Below are 22820 nucleotides of genomic sequence, written 5' to 3'. Positions count from 1 at the left end.
ATTATATATATTATATATATTATACTAACATTATAATAATAACTATAAAAATAGAACTCTTAATCATAATTTTGCAATTATAATCATAAATACTAAAATACCTTTCTCTCAGTGTGAGAAGTCGTAGTGACCATTTCGTCATATGATTATCATTACATGATAGCACGTGTCTTTAAAGATAAAAATATTTTTACAAAATACATCGATTGAATTAACGTTATTGATTCTCCGAATTTGTGCCATCGATGCCTAATAAAATTATGCGTATTATTATTATTGGCTAAATAATTCCAATGAGGCTGCAGTTAATTTCTTCGCCGCTACGCAATAAAATATTAACGGAGATAAATAACGTCAATCACGCTTGGTTTGCCGCATAATTATTGACGCGTAAGATAATTTTAATTTCATCCATGTCGAATATTATTCGGTGACTGTCAACCACGTGCGCGGATGTTGTCGCGGTTTTACATCGCGGTCTTCTTCCCCATCGACAGCAACGATCGATGATCGTCCTAACAATTTTACCATATCCTCTGTCAACGACACGACAGCTGTCTTTATCTGGAACAATTAACGCAAATCATTTTCACGCGTTCAATTTATATCGAATGTCAAAATCGCGAAGATCGCTATTTAAATGCGGAATAAAAGTTCCATGTGACGTCTAAAAATTGGCGTCAATTTAAGCGGAAATCGATCGTTCCATGAGTGGACAATCATTCGACATCGACTAAACTAAGTTTAAGCGCTTTTTAATTCGCACCAACATCACCGAGCGGAAATCAAAACCATCGAATTCGCTTATAGCCTCTCTGGAAGCTGGAACGAACGTTGGAACGATCGATTTTAATCGGACAGCCGATAATAGGTCTGTTCAAGGCGATATTCACGAATTTCCGTTGCCTGGTTTTGTGCACGAATTTCTTTACTCGCTCTTACCGAGAATGCCTCCCAACCGATCACGCCCCATCGAATAAAGTGATAATAAATGTATGCAAGTATTTGTGCGTATAAAAAGAAATCCGATATCCGATCGAAGGTAGCTTTGTTTGCACAGTTTCCTCTCGTGCGTTTTTGTAAAATGTGGAAATAGTACGAATATCGAAACTAAACCAGTAAAATTTACTTCGTAAATCAGTGACGCATTAATTCGTATTAAAATTATCTAACATTGATAAACATTTTTATTACATGCCCATAATTAATCAAATAAAAGTACTTGTAATTTTATCGTCGAATATAAAACAGATTAGTCCAACATAAAAGAAGAAATTAGAATTCTTTCTTATATTGGGTTGTTCGGAAAGTTCGTGCCGACTAACCTATGTAATTTAATAAATGTATACTAAAATTTAAATTTTCTGCGTTTCAATTTTCCTTCAACATCGGCACGGACAACTCAATAAAAGTCAATGATATCTTTTACTTCATATATTTAAATTGCTTAACTTTTTAACACTTATCCAATTTTATTTTAATTTTAATTCGACTTATGTTAGAAAATAATATTAATATTCGCGATAAGTAAATCATTTACAATATAATAAAAATTAATATACTTTGATTTTTTTTCATATAGCTAATAAAGATTTTTGTCAAACATTCTGCAATCAAAAATATAATTACTAAAAATATAATTACTGCTGTTTCAAAAAAAAGAGAAGAAAGAGGGCATATCCGGAATGCTAAAAACAGAAGCAACGATACGATCGATGAGGACGACAGACTTTCGCTTAGCTGCAGGGCTTAATTACGCATCAACGCCATTTTCGGGATAGTTAAAGGATAGTGGTGAATAACGTTTGACGGGAGGATGACAGAATTGTATCGTGCTCAGCAAAGTTTTAATCGTGTCGCTCATTAAGGTCGGCAACTACACACGTCGTCGATCTCCACCCCGTTAATCCATTATAATTTAGCGTTTCTCCCGACGACGACGACGACGACGACGACAACGTAAATGTGAATGCTGCAATGGATGCGCCGACGCTCGAAGCAATTTGCTAGCGAAATATTTATATAACATTCCGCTGACGAAAATTAATCGGCGAAGCAATATCAACGTCCCGTAAACAAACAGCCTTTGCAAGCAAAGTTAACGTAGCGAAAGTTACGAGAATCTGACAAGATGCAAGGCGCAGTATCTATTTAATTATCAGGCATTTCTCTCTCTTTCCGAGTTTGCGAGGCAGATTTGTGAAAAAGAAAAAAAAGAGAGAGAGAGAGAGAGAGAGAAGAAAAGAAGAGAGAGGTAGAAATTGATTGGTGTCCATTTGACTAATAAAACCCATATCAGATAGAAGTTGAGAGTTGTTTATTTTAGCCAATCACGATGCAACGAATCATTATGGCTGAAATAGAATCGGGCAACCGTCAATTGTAATCGTGAGTATATGTCTGCTATAAGCTTAATAGCGAGATTGAGTAGATCATTTTCCAAAGTTAGCTGCAAACGGCCGCGATTCACGCGGATTTAGAGACTCGGCAGCGAATGAAAATTGAATGAGGGAGGAAATCAAGTGGCATTCACACGATGAATTCTTCAGCGCGACGCCCCGAGTGCATCGATGCACATCGACTCTCGGCCACGTTGTTACGTGCAGGCCGGCATTCGCTCCTCCGTAGCGTGCAAGCATCGCGAATCTGATTAAGGATTGCATTTTCTCCGGTGGATCGGCAGATAGATGCCTGCACTTCGATACTGTCGAGGTTGTGATTCCAGGCTAACTAGCTGGCGTGACACGTATAGCTAAGCCACGTTCAAACCGTTATGCAACCCAGTTTCAGAAGTTCAAGAGGGAGGACACAAAGAGGGAGATACACAAACGAGCGTTCGTTGGACAATGGTGCAACCCGAGTTACGTGGAGATTGCGATTAATCTTCTCAATTTATCCTACTTACCCTTCGCCCTCCCCCGCTCTTCCCGTCTCGATCGACCGATGAAATACACAAGACGCTGCGAAAGGGGGAGGGAAAATCTAGCTGGTTTTCAAAATTTTTCGACGAGTATCATTCTGAGTTACCTTTATCTGGCGCATGTTATGATTTATAATTTTAAAATAAGTCTTAATTGTGTGTGTTTGTCAGGGCTCGGTCTTTTATTTCAAGTAAATTTATTTAAAATATATATTTTAAATAAAAGTTATTTTATATTTTAAATAAATAAATGCATTTTCGGACTCTATTTCTTATTTTATATCTTAAATAATTTCTTGTGACTTATTTCTTATTTAATATTTTAAATAAATTCTTGGAATCCTCTTTTATATTTTTTATTTCAAATAAGTCGTATCTTCTATTATTTTACCGAGCCCTGAAATAAACACAAAATGAATTTTCAATGTGCTAAAATCTTCTCTAATTATTAATTATTAATCCTGCTGATCTGTTCGGTCTATTTGATCCAAAATGTAATTTATTTTCTTGCTAATATCTTATTTAAAACTTATTTTCCTAATATTTGTTCGTCTATTAATGTAAGTTTTTTCAGTGAAAATTTTTTACTTATTATTTTTAATTTTATTAAGAACTTTTTAATTACACTAATATGATTGTATAATAAATTTGAACAGACCAAGAGGATTAAAATGCTGTACAATGTTATAATTTTGTAGAATATCTAGGCTTCGAACGATTTATGTAATTAATTTTCTTATGATCTTCGTACTTTTTGTCACGGTTCATGTGTCATGCTTTACGTGTCGATCGCAATTAATCTTATCTACAATATTTCACCACATGTCGTAACAGACATAACGATGTCGGGTTTCTAATTCTTTTATTTTTGATATCTTGGTAATTTGTATACACAAAGATCGATAAGTAAGAATAATAACGCGTTCAACTGAATCGAAAAGTCTCTAATTATTCGAGAATTAATTCGCATTGTAACTATTTGGTGCAGTGTGCCTCAAAGTATAATACATTTCGATAAAGTATCGCAAATGTTTTTTTAAAAATTTATTCTGATTCATAGAGACATTGATATTATTACATATAATTGTCTACATGGAAAAAATGATTTTGTTCAAATATCTGTAAATTTAGTTATGGATCTAAAAATAATTTTGTTGCACTATCAAAATAATTACGTGGAATGCTCAAATTAGTTGACTTGAGTTCTTACTCATTATGTTTAAGATTCCTGCATAATTATTTCGATAGTCCAACGAAGTTTCAGACCTAACCTTAGCGCCGAGACACTACCAGTGTCTCCAGATTTGTATCTAGTTAAATTTTTAGATACTTGAGCGAAATCGTGCTTTCTCTGTAATGATTATACGCAGTGAATGATGCTAAACATAGATACGCCTATTTCTGTGTTATCTTATTTAAATTAAGTACAAATTACTGATTAACATTTTTCTGTAAGTAGCGAGAAATAAAAACTTATAATATATAAATGATGGAAATTACGGATGCTTAGGGTATTATCGCGCAATTTGAAAAATGCGTCATATCGTATGAGGAGATCGTACTGTCGACGTAAATATAGTCATAAAGATTTTAAGCCTGTGCATTAAGCACAGATCTGATAAAGCAATGATTATGAATATAAGAACGATAATTAAAGAATGGAAAATTATGAGCCATTTGATCGTACGCAAGTGCGTACATGCTAAAACTCAACTTAGAAGCACAGAGAGAACGATTTTGCTGAGGTATCAAAAAATTTAACTGGATACAGATCTGAAAATAATTTTATTAGATCATCAAAATTTTTAGGTAGGACACTCAAACTACTGATTGAGCTTTGACAGTCTAGCAGTTTGAGTGCCCTACCTAAAACTTTTGATGGTTTAACAAAATTATTTTCAGATCTGTATTCAGTTAAACTTTTTGATACTTGAGTAAAATCGTTTTTCCGCGAAAAAATAATTAATTTTCTCTAGCTGATTTGTGTTCCGATAGACAGTGAAACTTTTAATTTTCAACAGATTTTTTTATGTTTTTAATTAGAAATACACGACAAAAAATCAATAATAAATTACGCATCTCGAAGATACTGTATTGATGATTTGTACGAATAGTAATTTAATTTCTTGTCATCACGAATGCGAGATTTGAAACAGTTTCACGTAAAGAAAAAAAAATATCACTCGGTTGTCACGGTGACGGATGTCCTGTGAAATTGCAATTTGCACGCGTTTTCAACGAGCCACGCGTCAGGTCCATTCGAATAATACCCAGTGTAAATGTTACGCTTTATAAACGGGCTAGAAATTCGAAAATGCGGCCGAATGACGGCAACTATTGTTCGTTTAAAATAAATTCAAGCAAATTTTACTATCGCGGAGTCCTGTTGACATTCGAGGTATTATTAAGAAATGATAAGCCTGAAATTTATCATTCAAATAAAGATTGGCCTTCCGAGACACTGCCTGAGTACTAAATGTATGTTCTGTTGGAGTCATTAGTACGCTTACATATTTCTTTATCACACGTCATAAATCTGTGCGTCTTATGCCTATTTCCACCAATGTAGATTAACTTTAATCTCGATTCTACATACTCTTCATTTTTTAATTCTAATGCCCGTTTGTCATTGTAGATTAACTTTAATCTTGATTCAACTTGCTCTTTATCTTTTTCTGATTCTTGGAACTAAAGGAAAATGAAGAGATGATTGAATCAAGATTGAAATTTGAAAACTACATTGGTAGAAATGGGAATAAAAATAACAATAGAAACGTTAACAATGTATTTTTTAAAACCGTATGAATATACACAACGAATAGCAAATAAAAACCGTAAACAATCAATTACAGTAGAAAAAGATGAAGCGTAAGTTAGAGATTCAAATTAATCTATATTGGTGGAAACAAGCGTTAAGTTGAAAATTTATTGCCAGTACTGAAAATCTATAGTTTACGTTACGTGCATTATAGATTTTCAGTATTGGCAGTAAATTTTTTTTGGAACATAGTCTTTATCAAGTAAGATTTGCACTCACGAATATGAAAAAAACAGTCTCGCATTTTTCTCGATCGATCGATCATCGATACACTTACGTCACGATACGTCCGTGCTCTTAAGACAGCCTTGTCTTCGGCCGTGAAGAACGCGTGAACAGGATCACCACTATTGTCAACTTCGCTCATCGCCGGCTAGCCTTGCACTAAGCAGTCATTTAGTTCGTTCGCCACGATAACAAAATACCCGCGGGAGAGTTGGTAGAACGTGTTTTAGAAGCCCTGTCGGATTCATCAGGGCACACGCTGTACTCACGGTCAGTAATTCTTTATCACTTTACCGCGACCTATTAGCGATGCCCCCAGTTATTCTTCTGTGGAAATGTCGGATTTACGTAATCCTCCGCAAGAGAAATAACTAACGCATCAATTTTACGTCGATTCTATTTGATTTCTCTTCTATTTAATTTTTTTCTGATATTTTCCAGAATTAATCGATCATAGAATTCGATTTTAAATTGAAAACGGATTTCAAACAAAGTGAATTTTTTTTTAGAATTTTGTCGCAATGCAAAATTTCGAAATTGTTTTTGTATTATAAAAATAGAAAATGATAACGGAAAGTCGTCGATAATTAAATATACTAAGTCTCCTAAAGAGACTCTCTTATTTCTTGGAAATTAATTGTTGTATTAGATAATAAAAAAAAATAAAAATTTACAATTCACAATATATTGGTTTGCAGTTTTTATTACAAAATTAGCTAAAAACGAATAAATGTAAAAATAAAATAAATTCGTACCACTTTCTTTTGCAAATAGTTAAAATAAAAGACTACATACTGATAACATTATATTTACGTTATATATATTTATATATTTCCTAAATCAGTTCAATTTTTATATATTTTAATTTTTTTTATGATATGGCTTTAAATATAAAATAAGAGTAAAACTAGAATCAAAAGTAACGCGGGTAAGTTGTAACTTTTACATAAAAAAAACTTTAGAGACAAAACACACAGTGTAAACACAAGTGTAAAGAAAAGATAGAAATTTGTAATAAATATAAAATAATAAAATAATTGCGAATTTCTATCTCTTTCTTATACGCTTGTGTATTTTATTTATAACGTTTTTTAATGTAAATGTTACAACTTACCCGTGTTACTTTTGATCCCAGTCTCTTTTACAACATAAACCGGCACACTTGTCTGCAAGGCAGATGTCACCAACACCATAAGCTATAATTCTTTCAATCCTTACAGTTTTGCCAAATTATATTATAGTGTCAAATAGCCCTATTGGAGATGAAAGAAATTGTGTATTTTTTGGAAAGCCCTCAAAAAAAGAAATTGCGCGTTACATGCGTTTGCGTCTTGCAGAACAGCATGTATAAAATGCATATAATATGCCAAGGTTGGCAATGTTACCTCATAAAAATACTCGTTACTATTATCATTTTTTTTCCTAAAACTCATTATCGTTACTCATTATTGATTTGCAAAAGTAACGTCACTCAAAATGTAACGAATCATTACTTTTTTTCTTGATATTAATAGAATATTATAGCGTTTTTTAAATTGGCAAAACTTATATTTATTTATTGTTAGTGTACATTAAAGCTGTTGTGTACGCAACTCTAATCTAAATGTAAAAATAAGGTACCTGAGATGACATAATGCCTAAAGTATAAAGTATATTTTATCAAATAGCATAATAGAATGTATTGAGGATTTCGCGGTTTAACTCGTTTCTATATTTTTATTAAACATACATCTTTACGTCGATTGTGTAGCGGCTTTAAAGTGCACTGAATGCGCATTAATTCTGCAATGAAAAACGCTATTATATGCAGATTTTTGCGATAATTACAAAAAAGATGGTAGAATTCTATTTTTTAGTAGAGGAATAAAATTCAAAAATAAATAGAATAGAAATATATGATATTACTGCCTACTGTGTCAGTTTTGGGATCCATTTTGTCAAATTCTTATTTTACATAAAAGTTGATTATTGCAAAATTGCAAACAGTATTATAAAAACTGCCATATTATCAGATAGTAAATACTTCTTAATTTGTATTTATGTTTCTGAAGTTTTACTTGTAGCTTTTATTTTATAAATATTATCTAAAAAAACAAGCGAAATCGGTGACTTTCTTCTATATTTGTATTATGACGTACACACATTTAAATAATTTTTTGTACAAATAAATTTTTAAAATATTTACTTAAATAATTACTTACAGCTTTTACGCATCGCTTTATCGTCAGTTTATGTTTCTATTTTAACGTCATCTTAATTTGTGTTAGAAAATTTTATTGACATCGATTTCGATGTCATTGGAATTTTTTAATCTTAATAAATAATAATAATAAAACACTCGTTATATGGCATAGCAATACATAATTACATTTAAAAGAAACGACTGAATAAACGAGCAAAAAACAAAGACGTAGAAAAAATATTTAGATAACTGTATATTTCGGTAATTTACATAAGCGATTAACGTTTCGATTTCACAGAGTCTTTTTCAAAAACTACAAATTTTACTTTCTTATTTTAATAAGTAGTATACAATAGTTGTAATAACAATAAATATTAAGATAAAGAGGCTCTAAGCTATGTGAGCAAACCTAGTGACCCCAATATTGGAAGAGCCGTCTATTGTGTGATACTCACGAAGATGGATATAACGTAATGAAACTAACTAGCTTGTCTAACCAATTAACTGACCCAAGCACGACATAACATTTAACATACAGTCCGTTCATGACTGTTTACATATGTGTGTGTATATATATATAGAATTATATGGAAATTTGCGGCTAAAAAAGATTACTCAGTAAATTAATTACACGGAACAATTAATTGACGTTAAATTAAAATTGCACGTAAAAAACTGTTAAACTGCGACAAATCTTATTAAATATAAATATTACTTTGAATATTACATTGAAAACAATTTCCGATTAAAATGGACAAACCAGAAAATTTTTGATCTGGTTTTCTCAACTAGAATTTAACAGATTCAACCAAAAAAATTCTGATTTCATTTTCAATCATAATTCCAATTAATGTAGCCAGACTCTTTTCCAGCATATGTTAGTAATATAATGTAATTTATTGCTACTAAATATTTTAATAAATATTTGTTCTAAGTAAATATTTGCTAAATGTAAACATATATTTATTCGATACAAAAATCATAATTTTTTTTATTAATAAATATTTGTTTACTGTAAGTAAAAATTTATTTAGTATTAACAAATATATTAAGCTTTCATACATTTTTTTTCTAGTGTCTGCATTCACTTTCTACGCGCATTTAACTAGCAAGTTACAACGATCTCTGAATTCAATTTGCGAATCCTTAAATATTATTCGCACTACATTATGTCGCAATTTTGCCAGCGCGTCTGACTATAAAGCCACAAGTTTCACTGAATAAGAGGGCCAAAGTCGCGCGGTGCTTCCGCGTGATCATCTCAGAAAACAGACTTACCTGCATTCGACAAGGATTATCGAACGTGCCAATTTTCAACACGGTTTTCCCGATCAAATTTGCGCGGGCAAAATTCCCACCATAAAATTCATCCGCTCGACGAGTCCAAGGATAGCTGAGCTTCGGAGCCACCCCCCCGTGCAGCTCAGGAAGGAGGTGGAGAATCTGGCGGGTGGTATAAATTTTCTGAGGTTGCGCATCGTGCTCGTCGGACCCTGAAACTCGTGGTGGTGCCCAAGCACGAAGCAGAGCGCAAGTGGTGCCGAAGGAAACCGGTGGTCCTCCGCCCGCCGCGCAGGATCCCGTTCGTAAACGACGCGACGATTCAGTCGCGGTCCCGTGTTCGGCGCACGAGTGTACCTTGCTCGGGACGATAGCGAGATCGTACGAGAGCGCCGGGGTGAGTTTGAAATTCGACCCGAGTGATTCGACGTAATTCCTGCGACGTCTATTTGTACACACCGCACCTAGAATAAGAAAAAAAAATCAGGGTAATGTAAATGGTTCGTCATGTTGTATTATAGTTCGTCACTTGCAGTGAGTTTATTTCGTGCTTTTACGTGCTCTATTTGGCGCGCAATTCTTAACACAAGATCTGCAGAAGGCGTCAATTATATTTTAGTAAACAAATATATCTGTTAATATAATTAATGAGATATGTAAATATAAAGAATTAATTATGTATCACAATTTTTTTTTATATTATTAAATAATAGTTATGTTTCTTAATTACAAAATTATTAAATTTATTATTTTCTATATATAGTTTTTAATTTCAATCTGATTTCTATGTTCAACTATACTTCTGTACAGTTTCAAATTCCAATTAACTTGATAACTTTATGGATCAATAAGTTCATAAATTTATCACGCACACATCTCACGTCCTTTCGTACATGGAATATAAAATTTTCAGATAGAACTAAATCCCACGATACATATTCATATCTCATTATTTATTCAATCCTTTCGCATGTACGTGCATATGTACATCGTCCAGTGTTTTTTATTTTACTTAATCTATCTTTTTCCCGACGTTAAACGCTCGCAAAAGAAAATTTCTTTTGCGCGTTATAATTTTGATTTCAAGTTTCTCGAAACTTAATTCAATCTTGAAAATAACAAAAAGCTCACTGTGTTGCGAAGATGATAAATGTGACAAAAAAGTATATCGTGGAGTATCTTTTCTCTCCGGTCTTCATATTCCCGATATTGAATTTGGCTTCTAGCCAATGTACTAACGATTTCGATATCGAGAGAATCATGTTTTCCTGAAAAGACCAAGTACTTCGCAAAAATAGTATTTATGTAGGAATCACAATAAACGATCGTCGTTTCGTGTCTTGGAAGAATCTCGCAGATACATATCGGCAATCATCGGAAATGAGAACAAACGTATCTCGCAAACATTAATTTACGCTTTTCAGGCGGAGGATTCGAGAAAATGAGAAATGCTACTTTTTACTACTTACATCATTCTTTCAACGATGTCGTATCTCCCAGGAAATTGCGAATCGTAGACAATGAGACTTATTGCTCTCGACGACACTAATATCGCACAACGTCGAGGACGACAATATGAAAATATGTGCCTTCAACAAATACGGAATGTTTCAAGAAGCTAATTTAATGACAAATCCTTCAAAGAACTCTAAATTTATTTTTTTGGAGGGAAAAAAATTGGCGCGACTTGCGAAGAAGATTAATCATTTCACTCGGGAACTGAAAGAAAAATGGAAGACAATGCAAATCTAAATACTCGAATTCTCAGAAGAAATTCGAATTACGTACGCTGTCTTTGCACAGGATACAAGTATAATAATTCAAGGAGCGGTCTTAGCGTCGCACGTTTATTTACAGACTGTTATATAATTGCGTTTTTTAATAAACTAAAAGGATAGCAAAGACACGGGCGAAATAACACGAGGTGAAAAATACCGCAGAAGGTTTCGATTTGCAAAAGTATCGATAAATATATAGATCGCGCTCGTATATCGTCGAGTGTCGTGGTGGTACAAAAAGCATCGAAGTGGAATTGTTTTTCTTTCATCAGATTTTCCAGTGAATATTGTTAAATAATTCTCTTCCGGATAAAGCTGAAAAGATGAAGTTTCAAAGGAGGGAATCGTACCGGGATCGATTTTCCGTCAAGATAATTTCACGAAAGGCTCTTCATAATCTCGCTTTCATCCGAAACTCGAAACGTCCGCGTCGAAATGACCTGGCATGGTTAATGAATTCGCCGGGGCGAACTTCTGCCGCGTGAGGAAGCAAGGACGGTCCCGTCGAGAACGTCAGCGTAATGTCAACATTAATACTGTTTCAGCCTTTATACCTTATATCCTTCCAGCTGTCCGCCCACGCGCCGAATTAATGTTTTCGCAGATACGGGGCCATTGATTTTACGTCAAATATGGTTACTAGGGTTCGGCTATCGGCGCGACCTACGTCGACGTTCGACTCGAACTGTCTGTTCGCACATGTTACTGCGTTAAATCGTCGGCTATCACAAACCAAATCCGAACAGCGCTGTTGGTAAAAACCAGTTCGATCCTAATGGAGTTGACGTCTGTAAATGTCTGCGAATTAGAGAGTGATATTGATTCCTATCAAGTATCAAGACAAACTTGAATGGCTGTATAATTTATATACACAAAACTAAGCGATTAACTGAGGAATAGTCACTTGGAACGATCTTTACACTCCAAAAATGAGGAAATGATTGCTCAGTAATTTTTTTATTGATTGAGAATCTATGCTTATTTTTTAAATTTTACCTTACATGTTTTAAAAAGTAAATAATATTGAGTAAACCTATAATAATTATCGATACTAATAAATTGTAGAACAATCAGTAATATACAACATGTAATTTATATGTCTAATTTTAATTGGGATTTAAAAATCATTCCTGGCTTACGTTAAAAAAACTGATGACTATTCCATTTCCCAGATTAAATGTCTGATATAAAAATGCCACTTATGTTCTTCATATTACATGCGTGGTTAGTTAATTTTTCCTATATTAAGGTTGTAAACACAAAAAAAATTTAAGATAAAATTTAAGCTGCAGTAATTAGCAAATCGATCCAATCACAATACAGACGTAAGACAATAACGTAAGTTGTGGCAAATCCAAAATGTTTGTTTACAGCTTATGTCTTACTCTAATTAAATTTTTTTCTGCCCCATAATCTTCTCTCTGAAGAGTGAAATGTCACTCTTAAATATTAAATTTATTGAGTCACAAATTGAGAACAACACAATTGAACCACAAATCTTCAAGACTGGTTCAATTTTCACTCTTTAGAGTAAGATTCTTTTCCAGAGAATTTAGAGCGTATGCTGCTATGCAAGCTTGTCCAGATAAGCCCTTAACTCATCATCACTTGTCACAACGATAAGAAATAACTGCATATTGGGCAATATTTTTATCACAAACGTTCTTTATACGTTTCTTCAAGCAAAAGAAAAAAATTGATTATTCCAAGCTCTGATGGGAAGAAAAAAGAGAAAACAAAAGCGAATGTTAATTGAGGGCAAAGTCAGATAGTAGACGCAGTATTCAATTGCGCTATACAGATTACATCCACTCGATTCGCACAGATTCAAATGCGCCTGCATCCATCGAATTAATGCGGTGGATTGTATCCGTTCTCTGCAATGGACACATCGCACACCTCGCGCAACAACGTTCCTCGTCACGTGTCCCTCTCGATCGGAGGGTGGAAATCATCGGACATCAAGCATTCCACAAGAGATAATCAATAAACATATCATACCCTCGTATACAAATTTCTTCGGTTTTAGGGATATTGTAAATTAATATTAATACGCTTTAAATCCGGCGTTCTTTAAAATCCTTCCCTCCAGGGATCACGGTTGTTGTTGTTAGGAATTGAAATTGGGTCATGTCCATTTATTTCGAGAGAGGGTATAGAAACGAAATTAAATAGCTGAATTCCGGAAAGCGAAATTAATCAAATCAAACGGAACTTATTAAAGCTCTTTTATAATCTATATTCAATGTTCTTTTTTTAGAGATCTTTGATCTTTAAAATAATTGTCTGTAATTTCCTGCGGACATTTTCTTACACGTTTGTATGGTTGGTATGAATGATTTCCTCGCGTAAGAAATGAAACCTTTGCTTTCGAGTGGCCTTTCCTATGATTGGAAGTAATCGGATCAGAAGCAATTTTCGAACCGTAAGAAGAACACGTCCTCGAAAGGAACAATTTTAATTAAATATCTTCGCTTTTGCTGAATAATATTTTGTTTCCATGATAACGACGAGTTAGTTTGAATAAATTAATGCTAGTTTGAACTTCGCTTGAGAACACAGTTTGCAGTTCTTCACTCAAACGATTCAGAAATCAATTTCATTGGGAGGAATAATCTTCTCCGCTGCGAGAGAAAAATAATAGACGCGATTAAAGTAAAATTATCAAATAATTATCATCAGAAGACTTCTTTCCGGAGATGTAACTGGAGATACATCGTCACCGCGTAGCCGACAAACTCTTGCGAAGTTTTCTCATTTCGAGTTCGTTAACACGCAAAATCGCTGGCTTATCCAGCGATCCGTTTCAAGTCGACGAGAGCTTCGTCGACTTATAAGTAACGTGAATAACGTTATGCAGCGTTACTTTGGAATCGTATATTGCATCTAAAGACATAGAGGATAGACTGCGGCAACCATATAAAAAATTGATCGATAAAAATGAGAGAAATAGGACGCAAAGACGAACTCTTTGTCTCTTTCTATTCAAGATATCACATCTTAGAAAAGGAGATTGGCTGTCTTCATGCTCTTTCTTTCTTATTTTTGTTGATCACATTTGATACAATATTTAGATATGGATGATAGTTTCATATTTTATGACCGATATTTATAGTCTTCTTATTTCAAGGCTGTCTTAAATAATGTCCTAAGACGCTAATGCGGCTCTCTGATTGGTTCGTGGCACCTCAAGGCTGAACTTAAGACAATCTTGAATATAAGAACTAAACTATGAATACTAGCCTACATCTTTGATTGCTCAGAGTAAATTAAGTTACCTAATCCGCCCCGATTTAGATTCGAGCTGCAAATAATTGCGCCAATAATGCCCGGCGATTGTGATTATGACGGAGATAATAATGAGAACGATCGTATGTCGAACTTTGTAATGGGGATTGTAATGGGGATGCGAAATAGTTGATATGCGAAATATAAACACACATAACAGCGGGATGGGTCAATAACGTTTAGTTTAGATCGCGCGCGCGTGCTCGCACAATGTACACACATCTTCGCGTATATAGCTATACAATATATAGATACAATGCATATACCGGTGACGCACGAAATCCCGCGATTTGTGAAGGAAACTCAGGAAGTAAGCTCGCGTTTGCCAGTTATGCCGTGGCTTATCTATTCCGGCCTCCGATCCCCAAAATTTGATAAAATCCCACCGTTCACACGCACGTAATCATGCAACCTTATCGTTACTTCCCGAAACAAGTCGACCACCCGCGGTGAAGATACTCTAGATAGATCATATAATATCTTCAAGGTAAAGTCGGGAGCCATAAAGGAGCGATACCGTGAATTATCACGTAGATCACCCACAAAGATAGAATGTCTTTGTTTGGGAAAGATTGAAACAAAAACTAGCCGTAAGCATACAATACCACGACCACACAAAACAGTTGTCTTTCAAAAACAATTTATATCTTTATTTTCGTGGAAAGAACGATTTAAAAATATTTAAAAATATCTAAAAGTTTATAGATATAGATCCGTAAATAATTTTGTTAGATTATCCAAATATGGACGACCTATGTAGGTTGTTCAAGTTGATTGCTCGAATGTCAAAACTTTTTGCATTTTTAGATGTCAAAGAAGTAATGGTAGCCCAATCTTTTGTATTGAATATAACATTTTATTATTTCTAACTTCTATGTGTATCAAAATATAAATCAATCCATTTCTGCATGAAAATAACGATTTTGTTGAAACATCTAAAACTTTAGGTAGATACAGATTTGAAAATACCGAAGCTAGATCTGAAAATAATTTTGTTGAATTATCAAAATAATTGTGTAAGATTTTTAAAGTGGATGTTAGAATGTCAAAATTTTTATTAGATATCAAAGCAGCATTGCTTATCATGCTTGAGTTTTTTGCATTGTTATTTTGATAGTCTAACAAAATTATTTTCAGATCTGTATTTATCTAAATTTTTAGATACTTCAGTAAAATCATTCTTTCTATGCGCAATTAATTTTAAAGTAAATAACGGCCTGCAGTTAGTATAAATAATAAATTAAATTCCAGGCAAATTTAATACATTTTCGTTAAATTGTTTAACTCCATTGTTTGAATTATGAAATATTAAATAGGAGTAGTGATGATTTATAGAAATGATTAAAAATAATTCATAAATTAAATATAATTTAACACATTATGAATTTAACAGTGTGAGTACACTGTTAAATTCATAATGTAAATTATAATTATGCTCGAGTACTTATTCTATTCAATTATTTTAATGGTCCAACAAAATTATTTTCAGCTAACAACATTTTAGATACTTCAGCAAAATCATTCTTTTTATGTATACAGCTTTAAATGTTTTCGGAAGAAAGTTTCAAAGAAATGTATGAAACAATACCGGAGATTGCGCAACTAAAATTTCCTGAAAATGAAATTGTAATACTTTTTATTAATGCCGTCGAATGTCATCTTGTTCTATACGAATTTCGTTGGCTCTGTCTGACCATATGGAGACCATTTCTACTCACTTCTTCAAAAGTAGTTTAACGATAGTAATTAATCTGAAATTGAACTTCCCTGACACCTTTAAAAGTTTCCAGATCGCGAGTAAGGAAGATGGCTGAGGAACAGCCGAAGTACAAATTGATCTACTTCAATGCACGAGGTCGTGCCGAGCATATTCGCTACATATTCGCCTATGCCGGTATCGACTATATCGATGAAAGGATCTCCAACGACCGCTGGCCTGAGCTTAAGAAGTGTAAGTGCCAGAATTTAAATTAAAATAACTTGCAATATGTAAATTTGTTGCATTGCGAATTCTAATAAACTTAAATAAAACTTTGCGCAAGAGACTTAATTTTAATTTAATTTCAATTAGAGTAACTCCGACAAATACGCCGCGCTGGGATTTACGCCGCAGAAGTCAGAAAAAAATAGAAGGAGTGGGGGTAATTTTCCCGCAACTATTCTATTACATATCTTTATGTTATATTAGTATTGTGTTATGATTTCAGTTTTTTACTGTTAATATTAATGAAATTATTGTGAGTTGAATGGATTTGTCACTGTGTTAAGCGCCATCATAAATTATAATCTACATAAAATAATTACTGTAGGACGTGCAAAAATCTTAATGGTTATTTCACGATATATCAGTGTGGGGAAATAGTAAAGCATGTTGTACAACAAAATACAAGTTCTTTGTTCTTTGTTTAGTTTGTTGTCTTGTATATCCCATTTGTTTGGGATATACGACATTTTTAACAAGCGGGATTTATGCTCAAAGTATACAAAGTGCGCAGATTGAATTCACTAAATATAATAAACACGTTACATGAAATATATACCTCATGTCATAACACTTGTAATACATCTGGGAAGATTGTAATTATTATTTATTACTTCATATACATATTTATCATTCTTATTCCTTAATAAAATTTTATAAACATTTAACGCATTTAAGTTATTGTGTCATTTTATGTCTTATTTATGTCTTATTTATATGCATTATTTGTAAATTTTTTATGAGTCATATCCCTCTCCCCCCTCCTTCCTCTATGAGTAGCCAGGGAATATGATATATCCCATCCCTATGGGATATATCAAAAACGGCAAAAATGCAAAAGTTTAAAAAAGTTCATTTTTTAATACTAAATATAAATATTTCGGATTTCTAATATTTTTTTTCGTAATAGTAGACAGTACAAAGTTTTTATTGATATTAATTCGTTTCTTTAAACATAGCAAATAATATTTAATAAATTAAGTTTTTGATAGGCGCGATGTATATACCAGAGTTACTCTATAATTACAAATTAAATTCGTTGAACATAGATAGAACAAAAGAACAAAAAAATACGACACTAATAAACACGAAATAATTCTAACAATTTAAAATTAATCGAAGGTGTACGGTGTATATTCTCATTCGATAACTCGAGTGAAGACAAATTGCTTCGAATCTTTCGTTTCCACTTAAGCTTGCGCTTAAACACGACCCGCCGATTGCTTTCTCCTGTTCACAGCGATGCCTTACGGAATGCTGCCAGTTCTGGAGATAGACGGTAAGCCGATAGCGCAAAGCAACGCCGTGGCGCGTTACCTGGCCCATGAGCACAATCTCACGGGCAAGGACGAATGGGAATCGATGCTGTGCGATGTGCTGGTCGATACCTTGGGAGACTTGAAACAATGTAAGTGATACATATGCCTGGTGCAGTCCACAACGGTCCCGAAAAGCCGCTTACAACCCTCTCTCCCTCTCTCCCTCTCCACCTCGACACCGAATCGATATTCCTTTTCGCCGGTCACGAGTCTATCTCCAGTCGCGATTTCTCGTTTTTGCAGAGGATCGCTATCATCTACGACGAAAGTTCCGAATCGTTCTCATTGCGCAACTGTTTTTCTTTTAAAGGACTTATATACAAGGCGCTTTCCAACAAGAATACAGTGTAACATAGTAAATCATTTTATCCTTGCTTAATGTTGACGAACAACAAGAATGTAATGACTTACTGTGTTACACTGTATCCTTGCTGGAAAACTCCTACAATTAGGCTCCTTGTAACTTTTAGAAACTTTCCAGCAAAAAACATAGATGACACAGTGTAACACAGTGTGTCATTACACTCTTACTGTTTGCCAATGTTAAACAAAGAAATGGTCATTGTATTACACTGAGTCTTTTGGACAGCACCAATTACATCCTTGTTGTTTGTCAATGTAAAACAGAGATAAAAAGATTATTGTGTTAAGGCCGGAGTACGGACTTTGCGTAATAAAATATAAAAGAATCAATCAATCAGAGTCTTATTTCATGGAATAAAAGAAAATGAAAGATTTTAATTGATTTATTTTCTTATACATTATGTATTATGAAAGATTCTATACTTCCGCTCTCACACTGTATCTTTTGCTAGAAAGCATCATTCATGACAGTAATGATTGCATTACATTGTCGTTGCATAAGTAGTTTTACGCATAATAAAAAAGCTGCACAACGTCAATGTAACGATATCATTATTGTAAGAGAAGAGTTACAGAATAGGAATCGCAAAGAATCGAGACAATCGTGGTTTTATCCTTCTTCAATAAATAACATAGAAAAAATAGAACGACACTTACATCAATCGTATCTCTTAAAAGGAAAACAATCTTAATCAAGTCCCGTCAAGTTTGCCAGTCGAGAGTCAATCGATATCTTCGATCTACGATACTCGAGCTCCAGAAGACGAATCTTCCGCAGAGACATGGAAGATTGCGCCGTCGAAAACGAAACGATCTATCGAAGATGCTTTCGGAGATGCTATCACAAAGATAGAAAGAAAAAAGTGCGCAACACGATGCTTGACATAAATTTCCAGGAAAACTCCGGCCTAGTGACGGGTACGAAAGTAGTTCCGCTTTTCGCTTCTCTGAAAGACACGCGCGATCTCGCGCGACCTATATTTCCAAACTCCACGAGGTCGTCACATAATCGAGCGGACGGCTATCGCTCCGGAAAAGTATTCTCGCGAAATCTCACGTTGTGCGTTGTACCGCAATTAGATCACTGCCAACGTAATCCCTGAATAATAATACGAACGACTCTAATTAGACGCTTAACAAGATCTTCTAGTATCGGGGATTTAGAAATTTAATCTATACGATCGTTCAATAAACAATCTTTGAGAGTACTTAGATATTTACAGAGCATAGACAATGATATATTTCATAATAATTGTACAATGAACCACTAAAACTCGCGCACGATTTGTTTTCCAGTTATCTTTCAATATCGCACAGAGGAGGATCACTTTAAGAAGGAGGAAAAGAAGGCAAAGCTTCTGAAGGAAACAATACCGTTCTACCTGAATAAGTTCGAGCAAACTGTTGCTGAGAATGGTGGTTACGCAGTCGGTTCTACGGTAAAGAGAAACCTCTCTAACGATCTTGCCTTTACGAGAGTCTATTTAATTAAATATAAATTAAAGCAAACTAAATTATGTGCAGAGGAATATAAAAGGAGCGAAAATAAAATATTATTTGCTATCCTGTTCGACGTCCTCGTCGTTAAAATCGAAATAGAGTGATATAGGAGCTCGAACGCATTGAACGGACGTTGAATATCGCGTATCCAGGACTTTTAATTAAAATAGTTCTTTATGCGGTATCACGATAAATAAAAAAAAAATTCGTTTCGATGATAAATTGCCTCGTTGCTTTGCAGACCACGTGGGCGGACTTCGTATTCACCGTGGCTTTGGAGAACTTTGAGAACATTTTCGGCGCGACTGCCTTAGAGAATTATCCGGCGTTACGTGGCTTGAAAAAACGGGTACATGAAATTTCAGCAATCGCCGACTGGCTATCACGGCGACCTCATTCAGAGTTTTGAAATGTCAATTCAACGACGGAAACCGGAAGGCAACATCGACGGCATCAAAAACAAGTACATATCTGACACTTGCAGCTCACTATTCTATATCGCTAACGGTCGATATTAATTGCAACGTAATAAACGATGCGCTTTGTATCCATTTCCACACAACACAGTTCTAGGAGAGGACATTTCTTCGAAAACTGTGTTGTGTGGAGCGCACTTTATTTAAGCTATTTACATTTGAATAAATTTCTCTAAATTTAAAATGAATATTTTTTAAATTAAGTTCTCTAAATCTTTTTAATTTCGATATTAAATTATTCAGTTTGTCATAATTTATTTTATGTAAATATATATTTATTTAAAAAATGACAATATTATACGTCACAAAATCAATTTTTAAGTGACATTTTATTATCAATCACATGAAATAATACAATATTTATATTAATCTAAAGATGCAAAAAAAATTAATATTATTTGTATATCATTGGTCAGGCAGAAGAAATATATCTCGCTTATTGTTACTACAAAAAAAAGAGAGCGCCATTGTTTTAATTTCATCATGTTAATTTCATCATGTGCGAGTTACACGAACTTATTACATATCGTTGATCGATCCTCGTTTATAACTCGTTTTCGCTAGCAAATTATATGAATAATGTGCGTAAGATTACTGTCGAATGGATGTCTAGGATCAAATGAAGCTTGATCAATGTGTTCATTTATCGCGCGTCGCGTGCATAGTATGGCGTAAGTAATGCATTGTTACAACGCGACTTCTGTTGCTATCACTGAAAAAAAACATCGAGAAGTGCGACAAGCGTGATATCCCGGATGTCTCATATTTCGTTATTTCTTTTTTTATAGACAGATCCAAGCCGAATGAGCAAACATAAATGAACCATTCGCTTCAATAAAGACGGTGCCGACGACATTCCTGGTGAAAATAAAAATCGAGGTCAAATGTATAAGAAAGTAACAGAAGCGTGAATGAAGTTTCCAGGAGGCGAAAATTGAGACAACGAAACGTAAAAGAGGTATTTACGCTTCTTTTATGTTTCATGGTCTCAATTTTTGCCTCCAAAAGCTTCGTTTATGTTCCTGTTATTTTCCTTTTACATTCAACTCATATTCCAATTTTTATTTTCGCCAGAGATAACAAGTCATTCGTTTGTGCTTGCTCAAGTCTGGGTCTGTGTTTGTTCAAATCCATTTTTATATGCTGCATTGATAATATTAGCGATTGCGATAATATTGCGGTCTCGCTTCCACAAAATCTCGATACTTAATTCATAAAGTGTCATCCTTACACGAAATATGTCCAGGCAGAGTTGAACACGGTTGTAATAGAGTTACACAGTTACACAGGGTAAATTAAATGTACGAAGAACAAGAAGATGCTTTGAACTAATGAATGTAGCGTTGTAAATGCTTACAATTCTACACGCGTATTTTATGTACAAAATTTTGCAGCCAACAAAGGAAAATGCAAGAAGTGCAACAAAATAAAATGCAATCAATAAGATTGATTGCAACGAAGATTTAAAGATAATTTGTAACATCGTCATGCTTTTATCAATAAGACATCTTTATAAATATATTATATATCCAGACAGCACAGAATATTTATGATAAATATTTATTAATATTCTTTTTTTTAAATATTCTTTTTGTTATATAGCTATTTCATATTTTATATAAAGCTTTATTCGAAATATTGTTAAAATACAGACTAAATATTTTGTAATATTTATGATAAATATAAATAAATACTTTTAATAAGTATTTTTTTACTTGAATTATAATGTCTCATTTAGTACAATATTTTCATAGTATTATCATAGTATTTTCATAGTATTACTATGACATTTACAATAAATATCTCATAATATTTATAATAAATGTTTGTCTGTGCAATCTAAGACCACAAAAATATTTAAAATAAATCTTATAAAAATTTACAAATACTTTGTAAATATTTTATAAATATTGTGTGTTGTCTGTACGTAAGATCTAGCTCGATGTCATAAGATCATCGTGTTTGAACGAAATAATAAACGAGAAGAGAGAGATGCGCTTGTAAAATATATCTTGCAATTAGAAGGGAGCAACGGAAATAATGGTAGACTTTTTAATGTGCTACGATGAAGATGATAAAAAGCTTTGTTCTTTCATCAATGCTTAAAGACGTGCCAGCAGGTACGGCAATATAGTCAATTGTAATTATCAAACGAGTTTTTAGGAGAGAGAACTGGCTGCATGTATGTTGCAATGTTACGATGCGACATTATATATGTAATGTTAAGTATACTATTAAGTGTTGAGATTACAGATGATGTAATATAAATGTTATTGCGATTACATAAGGAACAGTATGACTGATAATAATAATGTGATGCAAACAATTAAGAGTCCAATTGATCTTATGTCGCATATATTAATACCAATAATGCATCCTCATTCATAAAATATAAAAAGTATGAAAAATTTATGTGCATGCACTTACGACTTGAATCGTGAAATATGCTTGTATCAAGGTATTCATTTTCCTCTTTTTGAATTATTTTATTTCAAGATTCAGAGCAGGTAATTGTGGTAATTATCGATCAATAATTACAAAGAAATCTGGAACAAAAATTAGTAAAGAGGATTATTACATATTCTTTACTTATAATTTGATTAAAATTATAATTATATTCGAAAATTCTTTAGCAATAAAATTTCTTATATAATATTCTACATATATTTTCGCTTTTATACATGTTTTT

The 22820-nt window shown here is 33.5% G+C and overlaps 2 protein-coding genes across 2 annotated transcripts in view; one reads left to right on the top strand and one right to left on the bottom strand.

Moving 5' to 3' along the window:
• Positions 1 to 6198, bottom strand: part of LOC108685251 (carcinine transporter-like) — a 39150-nt gene extending 32952 nt beyond the window's left edge. The window contains exon 1 of the mRNA XM_018189952.1: positions 6016 to 6198. The gene's annotated coding sequence lies outside the window, so the exon portion shown is untranslated. The remainder of the gene's footprint in view (positions 1 to 6015) is intronic.
• A 3572-nt stretch (positions 6199 to 9770) lies between these two features.
• On the top strand, positions 9771 to 20101 carry LOC108685221 (glutathione S-transferase-like). Its single transcript, XM_018189906.1, has 5 exons — positions 9771 to 9823; positions 16276 to 16443; positions 17714 to 17881; positions 19452 to 19594; positions 19897 to 20101. Exons 2-5 carry the CDS (start codon positions 16299 to 16301, stop codon positions 20062 to 20064), a joined length of 624 nt encoding a protein of 207 aa, XP_018045395.1. The 5' UTR covers positions 9771 to 9823; positions 16276 to 16298; the 3' UTR covers positions 20065 to 20101.
• Positions 20102 to 22820: the final 2719 nt, after the last annotated feature.

Source organism: Atta colombica, unplaced genomic scaffold (assembly GCF_001594045.1).
Source record: "Atta colombica isolate Treedump-2 unplaced genomic scaffold, Acol1.0 scaffold149, whole genome shotgun sequence".
Classification (NCBI taxonomy): Eukaryota; Metazoa; Arthropoda; class Insecta; order Hymenoptera; family Formicidae; genus Atta; species Atta colombica.
The sequence above is the reverse complement of the archived record's forward strand: the minus strand, read 5'-3'. Positions and strand labels throughout refer to the sequence as shown.